The 16,883-nt window shown below is 35.4% G+C and overlaps 1 protein-coding gene across 1 annotated transcript in view; it reads left to right on the top strand.

Moving 5' to 3' along the window:
• LOC136844058 (uncharacterized) overlaps positions 1–12,115 on the top strand; it is a 12,382-nt gene extending 267 nt beyond the window's left edge. Inside the window, exons 1-5 of the mRNA XM_067113072.1 lie at positions 1–177; positions 606–854; positions 1,086–1,310; positions 11,352–11,492; positions 12,029–12,115. The exon at positions 1–177 is cut by the window's left edge and continues 267 nt beyond it. Of these exons, the coding sequence (XP_066969173.1) occupies positions 1–177; positions 606–854; positions 1,086–1,310; positions 11,352–11,492; positions 12,029–12,115 (879 nt within the window). The remainder of the gene's footprint in view (positions 178–605; positions 855–1,085; positions 1,311–11,351; positions 11,493–12,028) is intronic.
• The last annotated feature ends 4,768 nt before the right edge of the window (positions 12,116–16,883 follow it).

The raw sequence follows: 16,883 nt of genomic DNA, 5'->3' as shown, positions 1-16,883 counted from the left end.
GCAAGAGAGATTGGTAGTGGATTTAAGATGCTGTATAGTGGAACTGATGAAAGAGGAAGATGTGGAGATGGGGTTGTTCTTAGTAAGGAAATGAAGGAAAATGTAGTTGAGGTTGAAAGAAAAAGCTATAGAATAATGAAAGTGAAACTGTGCTGTGGGGGGCACAGTCTAAATGTAGTAAGTGCTTATGCACCTAGTCAGTGCTTATGCACCACAAATGGGCTGTGATGGGGAAGTTAAAAATAGATTCTGAAGGGAGATGGATGAGATTATTACATCAACAGAAATGGAAGAAAGACTGGTGATTGGGGGTGACCTAAATGGACACATTGGATGCAGTCCGGTAAATATCAGTAGGATTTGCAGAGGACATGGAATGGGAACTTATAGTAGATTTTACATTATCTTTTGATTTGACAATAAACAACACCTTTTTTACAAGCAAAAATTATGCAACATACAGTAGTGGAGGGAGACTGATGCAAATAGATTTTCTGTTGTGTAGAAGAAACCATCTGGTGGAAGTAAAGAACTGTATGAACCTAAAGGGAGAAACTGTTAGCCCACAACATAGGTTAGATGTGTTCAATTTTTTGACACGGAAGGTTGCACAGGGGAAAACTATGGTGCGGCCCAAGATAAAGTGGTGGAGGCTAAAAGACCAAGAGATGAGACAGAGTTTTAAAGAAAAGTTCCTGCACAGCATTAGATTAACAGATGATGTGAACATCTGGTGGGTAGAAAATAGCACAATGATACTGAGAACAGCAGAGGAGTTATTAGGAGAAATATCAGCTAGAGGACCACCTAATGATAAGGAGAGCTGGTGGTGGAACCAAGATACTCAAGATAAGGTAAAAAGGAAACGAGAAGCAAGGATAATAGATGAAAGGGATGAATCTGTGGAAAATGAAATGGTTTGAAAAATTGCAAATAAAGAAGCACAAAGGGCTGTGGCAAGGGCAAAGGCAGAAGGAATAAATGAGATTTACAAGAAAGTAGAAACATCAGAGGGTCAGAAGATGATCTACAATATAGCAAAAAGAAGAGATTGAGCAACTAAAGATCTGATGCACATCAAACAGATCAAGGACAGAAATGGAAGAGTTTTGTCAAGGGAAGAATGTATAAGAGCAAGATGGAAGGAACATTTTGAGAAGCTATTAAACGAAGAGAACCCCAGAAGAACAAGAGAAGAGAGAAACCCACGAGTAAGAGCAGTTCCAGATATCACCAGAGAAGAAGTGAGGAGAGCACTTGGCAAAATGAAAAACGGAAACGCTGTTGTACCTGATGGTATACCAGTGGAGGTGTGGAAATGCTTGGGAGGAGAAGGGGTTGATATACTCTGGGACCTCTTTTCAAAGGTCTACCACCAAGAAAAAATGCCGGACAGCTGGAGAAATAGTATTACGGTCCCAATATATAAGGGAAAGGGGGATATACAAGACTGCACAAATTACAAAAGGATAAAATTGATATCTCATACTATGAAGATATATGAACGAATTATAGAGAAAAGAATAAGGAATGAAACAACAATAAATGAAGAACAATTCGGGTTTATGCCGGGAAATGGTACAGTAGATGCAATTTTTGCACTAAGGCAAGCAATGGAAAAAATGCAGAAAGACAGATAGGGCTACATCTAGTATTTATTGGTCTGGAGAAGGCATATGATCGGGTACCTAGGCAAGAAGTGTGGAGATGTATGAGAGAGAAGGGTGTTTCAGAAAAGTATGTTAAAGTAGTCCAGGATATGTATGCAGAGGTTATCACTCAGGTAAGGAGCACTGTGGGAACAACAGAAAAGTTTAGTGCAAGAGTTTTTTGGTTTACATCAAGGTTCAACTCTCAGTCCCTACATCTTTGACCTTGTGATGGTTGTAGGCTGTTTTGATAAAACTAGGAGTTGTGGAGACAAGCACTAGAAGATCGAGGTTTAAGGATAAGCAGAGCTAAGGCACAATATCTGTGGATGGGAGGGGAAGGAAAACTGGGTGCAGTTAAACTAGGTTTAGACGACATCAAGAGGGTTACACTTTCAAGTACCTTGGGTCATGTGTGCTTAGATGAATTGGAGGAGATCATCGGGAATATTGTGCGACAAGAGGATTAGTGCAAGAGTAAAAGGAAGGTTTTATAAAAGAGTAGTTAGACCAGCGAAGGTGTATGGGGCTGAGACGTGGTCAATAAAGAAGGCTCAAGAAAGGGAGTTGGAAGTGGCAGGGATGAGGATGTTGAGATGGATGTGTGGAGTCACGAGAAAGGACAAGGGCAGTCAAAGTGGTAGAAGTGTCAAAGAAGATTCAGCAAAGAAGATTGCAGTAGTTTGGTCATGTCATGCGGAGAGGGGGAGGATCATGTGTGTAGAAGAGTCATGGACATGGAGGTGGTTGGGAGGGGGAGGAAGAGGGGAAGGCCAAGTTTCAGATGGAAAGATAACGTAGCAAATGACTTGCGGGAAAAACGGTTACGAGAACAGGATACGTAAGATAGAAGATGGCGAAGGCTTACAAGGAACAGCGACTCCATACAGAGATGGGTAAAGGCTGAAGAAAAAAAGTATATATATATATATATATATATATATATATATATATATATATATATATATATATATATATATATAATTTCGTACGTGAATTACATAAATATGCCGTTCTGCAAAACGCATTTAAAACAATAGAGAAAAATAGAATGCAGTTATGTGATGTATGCACGCACACTCACCAGAATGAGTATTCACATGCACGGACGGCTGTAAATAGCGCACCCTGAAAACTGGGTGAGGGTAACGTTGCACCCGGCACTAACAGTGGCTCATCGTCCCCAGGGAAATTCTAATTTCCAACAATGAATCCACTGTGCCAAAGCCCGGCAGATGAAATAAAAGGAAGGTGTGAAGATTGAAGCCTACTGTGTGTGTGTGTGTGTGTGTGTGGGTGGGTGTGTGTGTGTGTATAGAGAGAGAGAGAGAGAGAGAGAGAGAGAGAGAGAGAGAGAGAGAGAGATCAAATGTATAAAGACACTTAGTTTATTTAACTGCGTGCGAATATCTGGCTCAAAATGTATTTCTATAAAACCTGAAAAGTAAAAACCAAACAGCCCGAAAATGTCGACGTAAGAGGAAAGTTCCAGCTAATGAAAAGGGAGGAAATAAAAGGAAAACTGTGATCATGTTACGTTAATCGAAGTTGCGGTCAGGCAATAAAAACACACTGACAAAACAGGTACTGAAACGAAACGGAAAGAAAGGAAATGAGAAGAGGGAGCGAGAAAAAAGAAAAATAGAACTTCGAACTAAGGAAATGAAATACACATGAGGGTTCACAATAAAACGCAATAATAAAAATTTTGTACGGTAAGATGGCAAAACCTAGTTGCAGCATAATGGATATTCTCATAATTTGATTGGAAACTAACAAAACCTGATTTCTGAGTAGATGATGTCAACAACTGAAAAATGGAAATAAATCACTTTTCTGACCGAGCAGAGCCTTATAATTTCTGTAGCTGTTGGATTTAAACGGTTCAGATTTTACTATAAAGCAGTTTTACAGTTAACCAGGCTCCTAAGATTGACCTAACACCGAGGCGTCTTTTGATATAGAAAAGATGAAAACATTCTACGGTCCCAACACAGCAGCTTCGGGTTGTAATGATCACAAGTAAAACTTGGGAATGCCTGACCATAGACTTTGTCCAAAGTTCTAAATAAGGTCAGGATTTCCATTTCTTAGAAAATTATGTAAGCTATAAACTCATACTTAAAATCCAAATTAGTTTCTCGGAAGTGGGTACACGTAATCATATTTTCATGTCAAATTATTTGCACGCTACAATTCTACCTGAATATGTGAGCCATCGAGGAAAAGAATGAACAAGTACACAAATTCACAAGTGTGATAAAAAAGCTAATTCATTAGACTCTTCATTTTCTAAAAGAGTTCGCTTTCAGTGATACATTTCCTAAATGGATATATTGGAAAGCAATATTATGGAATGCATATAGTTTACACGTGTGTTAATATATCTTTGGTCAAAGTCTGCAAAATATCATCTCGAGCCACTATTATCTCTCTCTCTCTCTCTCTCTCTCTCTCTCTCTCTCTCTCTCTCTCTCTCTTAACTCCACAGTTGGCGTTCAATTTCGTAACAAGGTTATTGGGCCTCTCGATAAACACCTTAGCTTATTAGCATTCGCTACAAATTTACTCCAGAAGCTGGCTGACAGAGCCGAGGACTCGAGGAGACTCCCAGAATGACAAAGTATCATGGTCGTTTGTGAACTATTATGCTCTTAAATCATATGGTTTTTAGCTTGACAACATAACCTCCTTTTCTTACTGGTAATGGGAAGTTCTCGTGATATTCTGAAATAATGCATGAAAGACTCAGTGTGCAATGTAATAAATGGCCGGAATGAAAAAAAAAGAATCATTAACTGGTAATTACCTCCCTACCGTCGTACTCGCGTATGTGAAAAGCGATAATTAAGCTTAAACACGGAAACTTGGAGTAAATGGTTCCTTAATTGCCATAGTTCTCATACACTTTCAACGTTCATCATCATATTTGGGCTAATACGCGAGTGCATTATATATCATGGAGAAAACCCCATTACCCATGATGACATTAGTAAACTTGACATGTGTTAATCCTCGTTTAATACTTTTGCCTTTCGAACTGCTTTAAACTGAATGATCGTCTTTACAGAAAATCTTTCTAGTTGCTTGAACGACAAATTGGCATAGCAATCTCGAATAATTCAGGTAAAGATATCTAATATCAGTCGATACATCCTAAAAATATACACGGAAAAAAACATGGAAAGAAAAGGAAAACAAAATGAGACCGAAAAATTGTTGCCGCTGGCTTTGGAAGACATACTAGCACTTCGATACGTGAGTTCAGTAACAAGATGACGACGTCACGATGTCTTGGCTGTTCCAACGAATGCAAACATTATCATTTTGACTACGGCTTTGGAAATAAATAATGAATGCAACTGTAAAAAGTTGCATTCCCTTTAGAGACGATATGGATTTCTGCACTACCGTTACCCTGAACTCTTTATGCATTCATCATCAACTGAAGTCATACGGCCTCCTGATGTTTGTTTCCCACGATTGAATCTCTGTCCTTCCTATACCTTCGCCTCATCGCAATGTATAACGTTCGAAATAAAAATTCATCGCCAAGGAAATACCATTGTGAAGCAGAGTGCCAGTTTAAAGAATGGAATTCCTTCGCTAAGCGAATTCTCACGATGTCTCTCGAATTGGAAGACCGGGATCTGGTCGTGGAAACCTTATTATTGACTCTTATTGGAATTCTCATCCCACCGCATGTACAGGACGCGGTGAAAAATGGACACAGATTCAACACTGAAACAGATTGCAGGCATTCATTTACAAACTGCTGTTTGGAATTCATAGTTTCTCCTGCTCAAATGAAACTTAGGTCTTTATCAAATTCTTATTAAAGTAATGAAAAAAAATTAATGCATCAGTACTATGGATAACATCGATATTAAGTTTACGATGAACATTTACTCACAGAAACAGGTCTTCGCATCTCTTTTGCAAGCTTTTCTATTATTGCATTTTTAACTTAAGCCTTCCTCGGCTTCTTCTATGGGTCACCTCCAAGTAAACGGAGAGTGGCACATGAATAACATCTGTTCATTTTTTTTTCTCCACTTAAGATATGCTGAGCCTCTCTTCACTTCCCCTCTAACTGTTAGCTTGTATACAAGATGACTGATTGGTGGTGTGTCTTTCAGATTGGGACCATTTTCTTCAAGGGTAGTCCGAAGGTCTCCAAACCAGACAAAAGCAGCTTCTCCTTCTTTAGGCTCTTACACGTTAACTGCTCTACTTTAGTTAATATTCTATTTTTCTTAACGAAGCTCTGTGAATACATTTCGAAATATTTGCTAATCATGTTACACACGAACTAACTATATATATATATATATATATATATATATATATATATATATATATATATATATATATATATATATATATATATATATATATATATATATATATATATATGTGTGTGTGTGTATGTATATATATATATATATATATATATATATATATATATATATATATATATATATATATATATATATATATATATATATATATATATATATATATATATATATATATATATATGTATATATATATATATAACCAGGCGGCGTGGAAGTAGACAACATGAAACATAATTCACTTTATTTCTACAGCGACGTTTCGAGACCAATGTCTCATCATCCAGGCTAAAATCAAAGATAAAAAACTGATAAGCATTACAGCATAACAAATTATTATTTTGTTGACACGCAAAATACATTGAATAAAGCAAGGCAAGGTAAGATACATCATTGAAATAAAAATTACGCTACAAGAAAAGAAACATATTTAAAGTTAAGAGTAGTTAAAAAGACACCTTGTCTCAACGGAGTTCAGTTGCTGTATGGAAAATGCACCGAAAGTAAACAAGAAGAAGGGCGTGGTTTAAGCTATGTACAAGGGAACAGATGAAGAGTGGTTGTTTAAGGTGGGAACTAGTTTCTTTATAGCTACAGATTCTAATATTGGAAGGTGGTGCTCATATGGGCTTGATAATAATAACTTGAAATCCTTATAATTTATATTATTTTTGCAATATATATATATATATATATATATATATATATATATATATATATATATATATATATATATATATATATACTGTATGTGTGTGTGTGTGTGTATGTATGTCTGTGTGTACGTGTTTTATATACATATATATATATATATATATATATATATATATATATATATATATATATATATATATATATATTAGATAGATAGACAGATAATATATATTTCAACAAGCTACTCTTATGATGGGGTGATTACGGAGAAAAATAAAACCAAAGTAATTGTACGTTCATTCTTCAAATGCTGAAGTAACTCTGTAGAGAGCTTTTGTAACATCAGTCAACTTGTCTAAATAGACCCGACCCCCTTTCACAGGCTGCACCACTCATCTCAATCTCGCACTCGGTTCATTTCCTAAACCTCTTCATATCATGTAATTAACGTTTTCTCATTCTTTCTCTTCTTCCTCCCAACCTCCTAATCAGGGACCCTTCTCTACATGTGACCAAAGGCCATAAAATATTATGGTAAGTTTTCTCTCTTCATCGCTTGGGTACTTTTCCACCTTTCTATTCTTCTTACCCGACATGCACTGTGCAAACCATACACTTCAATATCTCCACCTTGTTCTTTCATTTCCCTTCAACATGACAACTTCGTGCCCATAACGAGGTTGCTCAATAATTCCATCATGCATCCCAGCTTTTACATCACTGAACATTCCTGTAATATTCTTGCTCCACCTACTTTATTCTGTAACTCTCCTATTTTCTTCTTCTATTGCCAATGTTGAAAGGGCTTCAAGCATATACCTGTAAAAATTTACTACCTCATTTTTTCACCATCCATACTAACATTTCTTAATCCAGATTTATGGCTTCCATTTAACTTATGGCATTAATCATTCCTAACATTCGCTTTATATTCTCTGCAGTCACTGCAGCTTCTCTTTAATTTTTTTCATCATTCCTTTCATAAACATATCAAATAGCCATGGAGATACAAAACACCTTAGTCTGTGACCAACTTTTGCACCAAACTTCTATTTTTCATTACTCTCAACTGAAAACCATATCACTATTCATATCTTGTCTGTAGCAATAAACTTTCTCTTAGATCATGTTAGTAAAAGTTCTTTGCCGTTATTCTGGAAATTCCAACAAAAAATGTTTCACAACTAACACTATTCCTGGTAAAAACCCAGATTGTTCTTCTGTCAGTCCTTGTTTTTAGCTATACTGCCTCAATCAAAATGTTACCCTAAACCCCTGCAAGTATACCAAGTAATGTTATGTTCCTATCGCTTTTCAGTCATCTCTATCACTTTTCATTTACATAAATGAACTATGTTTCATCTCAATCTTATATTTGGAATTGTTTTTTCGTCCAAGTATCCATTATATAACCAATTTAACCACAGTGTTACACTATCACTAGTATATCACAGCTTTTTAATAATTTGAAACCCCACCATTTCCTAGTAAAAATGAAATACTTGGCAAAATAAAAGATCTGATACATGTAAGGTATGACAGAGGCACACATGTATTAGGTATCTTTTCATTTTCAACATTTTTATCACACCCTAACTTCAATAAACATACCAAAAATAAACTAATCTATCCACCACTACAGTATTCACAGCTTCCTCTAGTCGATATCTGCATCCAACAGTTCTTCAAAACCCACGCTAGCCATATCAAGAACGGACTCCACTATTCCATGCCAACATCCATTTTCTTTCCTCCTTCCTCTGCAACCCAAAAGTTATTCTATTTCCCTTATTGCTGCAATTTATTAATGATTAGATATATCCCCAGCCAATTCTCTTGTCACCATTAAGTCAAGTAACTTACTTTCCATCTCCAGCAATTCTTATTTCCATCATTTATTAACATTTATTGCTCTCATAAAAGAATTTCTACCAGAAATATCTCCGTTTTTAATAACTAGACATTCCAACCTACCCTTGTAGTCACACAGCAAATAACACTTTCTTGTTCAAACCCTGTTTACATATCGATTGAATGCTTTTCAGCTGCCTGTTATGGTTCTGGACCGACTCAGTTAGATGCTATGGGTTTGAATCGGTTAATCTGAACAGTGCGGAAATGTTGCTCGAGACTCGTCCAGAAACTTCTCTCCCTTGAACAAAACAAAACAATAGCCACTGCCACATTCATCATTTCACTGCTGAATTGAGGAATTATTTTCTTCACATACGTACAGAAAAGGCTAATCAGCAGCACATCAAAGCCACCAACAAAAGCTGTATCTTCTATTTAGCGTTTATTCTCTTGTTTACTTGAAATCTAGGTCTTTCTGTTGCAATAACTCGTCTTCTTCTTCTTCCTCCCAAGACTTCATAAATATGCATTCTTTTCACCAACTAATCTTCCACTAATCATCATCAACTGTTCTACTTACATTAACCCTTTTTCAACTAATGCCCAATTTTACACAAAGCCAGTCGCTCTCCCGCCTACATGCTAACTCAAACTTTGATTTAAACACAAAACTTTTTTCATCATTCTTGACAGCTTACTTTCCACACCATATGTATCCAGCGCCTTCCATACTGCACAAGTAATTGTATTAAAAGGTTTTGAAGTTCAGTTACTTACATAATATTTTTTCCCTTTTACTTCAAAATTTCGCACAAAACTGTTCCATAGTAAATGCTGGAGCCTTACACCTTCCCTGTCTGAGTTCACGCAGCTCTCCTCTTGTAAATAATTTTCTACAATCTGAAATATTTTCTTTATCAGAATATTATCTTAAACCCTCCTCTCTACAGCGAGCAATATTATGCCCCAGTACTTGTTACCACATACCGTACAACTGTCCTCTTTACCCTCGTGCAGGGTAAAAAGTATTATACCTCTTTCCATTTCTCTTCAATGTTTCCCCCATCCAAAAATAGCTTACACAACCTGGCCAGACACTTTCCGTTTTCACATTCTAAAGAGCCACTTCGACAACCATTTTAAATTCACCCTGACCCTTCGACTTTGGCATCATTCATATCTGCCTCTTGTATCCTCATTAGTAGGTAACTCGTCACAATACTTATTCCGGCGACCTGAGGCTGCCTTCTCTCTATGCAGAATCTCTTCATCTGAAGCTTTATGTAAACAATCTATTTTCTCATCACCCCTGTTTCATCAATTCACAAAAGAAGAACTTCTTTTTCTCTTTCAATAGTATGATCAAATTTAACCCTAAATTACGAAACTACCATACCTTTATTACTGCCTTTGTCCTTAACTACTTTTCTCGTCGTCTTGTATTGCGTTATGTGAAAATCTATTTTCTAAGGCAACTGTACCTCAAAGACTCCATTTTTCTAACCGCTTCCTACTTTTGTTCCCTCTTCCGAATTGCTTATGACCACAAACACCCAAGCTTCATCTTCAGTCTATTAACCCCATTTCATTTTGATATTAGCGCGAGAGCGAATTTGGAAGTCAGAAATACACATTCCCAGAAATTCAGGAAACATAAGCTGAAATGTCACTGAGAGAGAGAGAGAGAGAGAGAGAGAGAGAGAGAGAGAGAGAGAGAGAGAGAGAGAGAGAGAGAGAGAGATTCATGTTTGGATGATAAAATGGGTACAGTACATGTGACAGTGAATCCTAGATGAATCTTTCTAAGATTAACCTTATAACCTTGTAGTAGGATGGAATTTGGATGAAAAAGGTTATCTCAGAACCGCATGCTCTGTTATGTACTATCTGGTATTAAGTATACAGCAATTCGGTCAGGAATGACGGACAAATTCTCATAAAGATCAAGTGAACAAATTTCACTCAGGTATAAAAATCACTACATAATAATAATAATAATAATAATAATAATAATAATAATAATAATAATAATAATAATAATAATAATAATAATGTTGATCATGCACAAAGCATAATGTGAGAAGTTCACCAAAAAGAGTGAAATAATACATCATAAAAAATATTGTTTCTATCATTAACGAGCAAATCAACTTATAAAGGAATTCAACCCATTTCTTCCATTAATAGAAGAAGTAATGAAACTACGAACACAATACAGCCTACTGTAAAAATGAGAGAGAGAGAGAGAGAGAGAGAGAGAGAGAGAGAGAGAGAGAGAGAGAGAGAGAGAGAGAGAGAGAGAGAGAGAAACCCGGTAATACCAACACTGGTAGTAACCAGAGACCTGATTAAATTAATATAGGCTGAATAAGCTACCGTAACCTGTCTTACGGTAAAAAATCAGATACATAAATAAGGTAGTTATTTCCATGCTTCTTAATTTAAAGTAGATAGAAAAAACAAGCGATGCTGTAAAAATAATAAATAATCTACTTTCTAAATGACCAATATTCACTGAAGTACAAGTGTTTTAGCCGCGATGGCTGAATTATCACGAGGGTAAAGAGCTAACCGCAGTGCCATTATGAATATTTTGAAAAATGCCCTTTTTATCTTTACTTATCTTTACTTTATGTTTTCAACGATTAGCTTTATATGAAAAATTCTTATCTATTTGTTTTTCCACTTCAGTTTGGCTAACCTTAGGCACAGTCCAAGATATCGGTTCGAAGTACTCCCGTTCGAAAACAACATAAGAATGTAGGGTTGCAGAGGAGGGAAACAGCGGTAATCCGAAATGATTAAACATTCAGTTCAATACCTCTCCACTGTACAGTACGTGAGAGGGACAGCCCAGTTCCACACGAATCAGGTACGGGAAAACCATCAGCCAGTACGAAAGCTGCATCCCAAGGGACGCTACAAAATAAGGGAGATTAAAAGAGGAGCAGCCTTTCTGCAGAATATGTGGGAACAGGTATGTGAACAGGAATACCTGTCGAAAGCAATAAAAGCAGGCAGTAGTTAAAGGCGAGAGTGCACATACACTTTTTACTAAGTGGGGGTGCGGGTCGGGGTGATTTAAAAGCACCAACCCATTGTAAAGTGTACGGAGAAGGATATCGGTAGTACTATAGAACAATTTTATCTAAACAATAACGTTGGTCCAAAGGCTGGGGCATTTTGGAGTGCTCTGTAAACAGAAGACTTAAAAGAAGAAGAACTTGCTAACGTCGTCGAAACAGGATAAATGTAGAGAAATTTACGATGAACTAAAGTAGCAGAAAAGCAACCAAAGTATAATGTAGTCTTACAAAGGTTTTCCTTCTGATTAAAATGTCTTACTTCAAGTATTGAGATGTAAAAAACAAATCAAAGGTCACTCAGGTATATAGATTAAAGTTATCCATAGGGAATTCGCAGTTCATTGATAGCTATGGCCCCTTCCATAACGACTAATTTTGATAAACCGCCTGTTGTGCACCCCTTTCTGCTGGTTCTTGATGTTTTCAGAATCGTTGGCGTCCCCTGTTTGCGTCCTCCCTGAGGCTATGTCTCCTGGAGAAAGCATCCTCCTTCAGACCCAGTCCAAGTAGTTGATCTCGTCCTATACAGACGTCTCGCTATCCTACGCCAAACCAGGCCATCTTTGTCTTGGCACACATGCCCAGGAACTGAAACTTAGACCGCAAGAGGTCTGGTGACCTGCTGCCATCACTTGTTGAAGGAAGACCAGTCCACTCATCTGTCCAGTATTGCAAAGTGCACTTGCAAGGGGGATTATCTAAGGTACATCTGATATTAAGATTTGAGTTACCAATTCCCTTTTCCTATTAATGAAACTTCTCATTTCATGTCACAAATTTCTCTCCCCCATTAAATGATTGTTGAAATCCCGTTACTATTGTTTTGTGTTTTCTCTATGCGATATAATTTTAGTGACTTAACTGTCCCTTGTTCATAGTGAATTAGTTTATTCATTCTTATCATGTGCCTTTAATGCTAGGGGGGAAAACCCATCCTCCACAAAGCCTTACCTGGATTTATTCTATTTCCAGATACGTGTTATCTTGTAACCCTCGCTTCCTTCACCACCATTCTTCCCTAGTGGAAAAATCTGCCATAAGGAAGCAGTATTATTAACCTTGCCATTTATCAAACTACATGTCCTGGACCGAAGTCCCAAAGATCCCATTGTGTTTCCTGACCCCTAGGCTCCGTTGTGCTTTAATTTTTGTATAATTACTTTCCTATTCTGTGTCATAGAAGTGCTTTATCAAGCAGTAGAATCTTGCAATTAACCACAGCTTTCAGTGGCAACATTTTTTTCCAGTAATTATATAGGTGTTGAAGCCTATCCAGGTGTTTCTATTGATCACTATTAGTCACGGTAAGTGATCTGCAAGGTCTAAGTAAAATCTCCAATGTATTTGCCCCTTTCCGGCCTAATATGTAATAATATATATATATATATATATATATATATATATATATATATATATATATATATATATATATATATATATATATATGTATATATATATATATATATATATATATATATATATATATATATATATATATATATATATATATATATATATATATATATATATATATATATATATAATATACAGTATATATATATATATATATATATATATATATATATATATATATATATATATATATATATATATATATATATATATATATATATATAATGTGTGTGTGTGTATGTATGTGAGTTTGAGTGTGAATGCTAAATTAGACCATGCCTAGTTGATACAGTAAGGAAAAGGCTTATATCCTTGCCATAATCTCTAGAGAAACATTTTTGCGCGTTAGATCAAGCGTGTATATTTAATTTTTCAAATTCTTATTATGACAAAATTTCCATTCCAGAGCAATCCTGAGTGCTTTAAACACACCACTGAACTGAGCAGGGAAATAGGGGCCTGGTCGTTAGTTAGCTGTGTTGGGCAGTAATCAAGGTCATGTGGAGCACGGATGTAGCAATCCCATTTCTGGTGAGCATTTACATACACCCACACACACACACACACACGCTGTATATACTGTATATATACATATACAGTATATGGAGCATATGTACAGACCACTGTATTTCTGCATACACAGAAACTCAGAGTTGCGTGTGCACACAAATATCAACCCAATACCCTTAGTGAGGATACGAAAAAAGATGAGGGAACTTTCACTGGTCCCTGGGTGAGCTCAGAGATCAGACTTTCCTAGTAAAACCGGATTTTTTCGTGTTATTTTTGGTACGACCTGTTATCTGGGGAAATTCCTTTCAACTAACTTTCCCGACAACATTCACACGACCATAACGGATTCTGCTTTTCGAAATGGAGAGAAAAGGGCACTGTGAAACATAAGGAGTGGCATTGGTTATTACTTAACCTGTTAATGAATACAAAAGGCTTGCCACTATGTAGTAATTAATCTTGCTCTTAAATGATATTACATTAGGAAAATCAACAAGAGAGCGTTTCATCCTTCGCGCTGTACTTTTGCTTGCCTAAAGCAGCGTTGTACCGTCTTCATTAAACGGAATTTCTTTTGAATCTTTACTCTAATCATCAAGAAGTTACTTTTCTCCTTCAGGTGGATTTCAAAAACATTTAATGGAGACTCACTAACATGGATAGTTTGGGAAAGGAATTTTACCTTTGTACATTTTTCGGTTACCAGTTATTTTACCTTTGTACATTTTTCGGTTACCAGTTTCACTCGTAATTATTTGGAGTGCGTTACGCTAGAACGTTAAACAATTTCTTTCGATTTCAGATACTAGAGTTCATTTATGAATAAATGGAAAACGTGAAAAGTCTGAAGATTAATTTAAATAAACTTTATTTTGAAATGTATGGAAACAAAGTCCATTGCAATGGATATATTACACTAACCAATGCAAACGGAGTTTCAGATGATCCAATCCTCGGTCTTCCTTCGTGTGTCACCAAGCGTACATATTCATGAGAATAACGGTCTAAGTATTTGGCAGAGAAAATATCAAGCCTTAAAAACTTGACGACTGAAGGATTTAAACTAGTCTCTAAAGGGATTGAATTGCACAAAAAAAATGAAAATAAAATCAGCTCAAGGGCGATTCAAACGTGCATGTAAACAAGTAACTACAGCAAAGATCAGTAACATTGCAAATTGACTCCAAGACAGTCATTCGGTTAGTCAAACTTCCTGTATTTGACTTTTTTTTTTCTTTTTGTGGATCTGTTTTGAAATTTCTATTGATCTAGTTTCTCACGTATAATAGTACTACTCCTCCGAGTTACAGTACCGTTGACCTCTGATGTCACGAGACCAGAAAATTTTGTGTCAATCAGTCCTCTGGGCTGTCTGCTCTTGATGTAATGTTTTCGAATGGTTTGTTGAATACCCCTGAGTATCTGCTCTCCATACTCTACCCCTTCAACTCTACCGTACACCATGCTATGTCTAGAGAATGCAATCTCAAATTCCTTTCCCTTCTCTTATACTCTGGCATTAAGAGTACATCTGAATAGGGATTCAGTAATCCGATCAAAATCAATGTCTGCACGACACCCCTTCATCTTTACCCATTCTGATTGGACATACGGTACCAATACTGTTTCCAGTTACCTAAAGAGAGATCGCAAATATTAAAATAAGTAAGTCTGAGTAAAACTTGACCGAATATTTATTCGCCGGTAGTTTCCTTCTACTGTCTTCTGCTTCAAATTGAATTTGTCGTCTTTTGTCTACGAATAGCACCTGGGTCACCGCCCTATGTAGATGGGGGACTCCCCGTCTTTTCAGGTGACCTCATAGGCTATGATAACACCAGTCAAGCAACAATATCTTGGACAGACCGCTTCAATCTTCGCCATTGCAATAATCTTCCATGTCTCGGATTAAAATCACGGTTATTTTCATTGGCCATTTTTTTACATCATAAACACCCCACAGCCATATACGACTAGGCATAATACAATTTAAAAAAAAGTCATAACGGAGTAAAAGTTCCTTCGTTGGAACAGGGAACTTGAACAATCATTTCACAGGAAAAAAAAAAAGATAACAAATATCCTGATAAACAATAAATGCATCAAATAAGATATCAGAACTTTATAACCTAATTCATACCGCAAAAAAGGCTCATAGAAAGTGATGGCATGATGTGAAAAAATATTATATGACAAAAATGCGTCGAAACTGAGATAAAAAAAATGATCGATTTAAAGAATTTAATCGTGACGGGCCCGGCTTGAATCCCATGCGAGGATGATTTGGACACGCTCCATCAGATCTTTTGTGCCTCAGTTGACCTCGGAATTAGGTATTATATATATATATATATATATATATATATATATATATATATATATATATATATATATATATATATATATATATATACATATATGTGTGTGTGTGTGCATGTGTGCGCTTGGTTGAGTGTGTGTGTGTGAATAAGTTTCTGTTCGAAAGTAGCAAACCCATATTTTGTTAAACATTTGAAAACTTGAATTACAGTTGAGTACTGGAAAATATAACTAGAATAACAAAATAACACTGCAAACTGCAAAAAATATCTCAAATGTAGCTTCTCTTGAAGGTATCACATTTCACCTTTATGGTTCCTGACGTTCACAACAATACTGCGGGATCAGAATAAATGATCGATTTCTGCACCTTATTTACACTTAATTAAAAAAAAATCGACCCTATATCTATCGCCTTTCACTGAACTATAAGAATATTGAAGAAAAAATTTAAAAAGCACTTATCCTGTCAGTACTTGGACATCTGACACATCAATGTGAAACGGCGTTGGAATATGAGACCCCTTGACCTTATTTGGAGCTCCAACATGACGGTAGCAATTTTATTCCAAGACCATAATTATATAATTCAAGGATAGCGTCCTGTGGAGTCTATTATACATACATACATACATTCATACATATATATATATATATATATATATATATATATATATATATATATATATATATATATATATATATATATATATATATATATATATATATATATATATACATATACATATATATATATATATATATATATATATATATATATATATATATATATATACATATATATATATATATATATATATATATATATATATATATATATATATATATATATATATACACATACATGTATATATTAAATATATATGTATATATTATATGTATTATATATGTACATATATTATATATATATGTATATATATATATATATATATATATATATATATATATATATATATATATATATATATATATATATATATATATATATATATATATATATATATATATATATATAT

The sequence above is a fragment of the Macrobrachium rosenbergii genome, chromosome 12 (genome assembly GCF_040412425.1).
Source record: "Macrobrachium rosenbergii isolate ZJJX-2024 chromosome 12, ASM4041242v1, whole genome shotgun sequence".
Taxonomy (NCBI): domain Eukaryota; kingdom Metazoa; phylum Arthropoda; class Malacostraca; order Decapoda; family Palaemonidae; genus Macrobrachium; species Macrobrachium rosenbergii.
The sequence above is the reverse complement of the archived record's forward strand: the minus strand, read 5'-3'. Positions and strand labels throughout refer to the sequence as shown.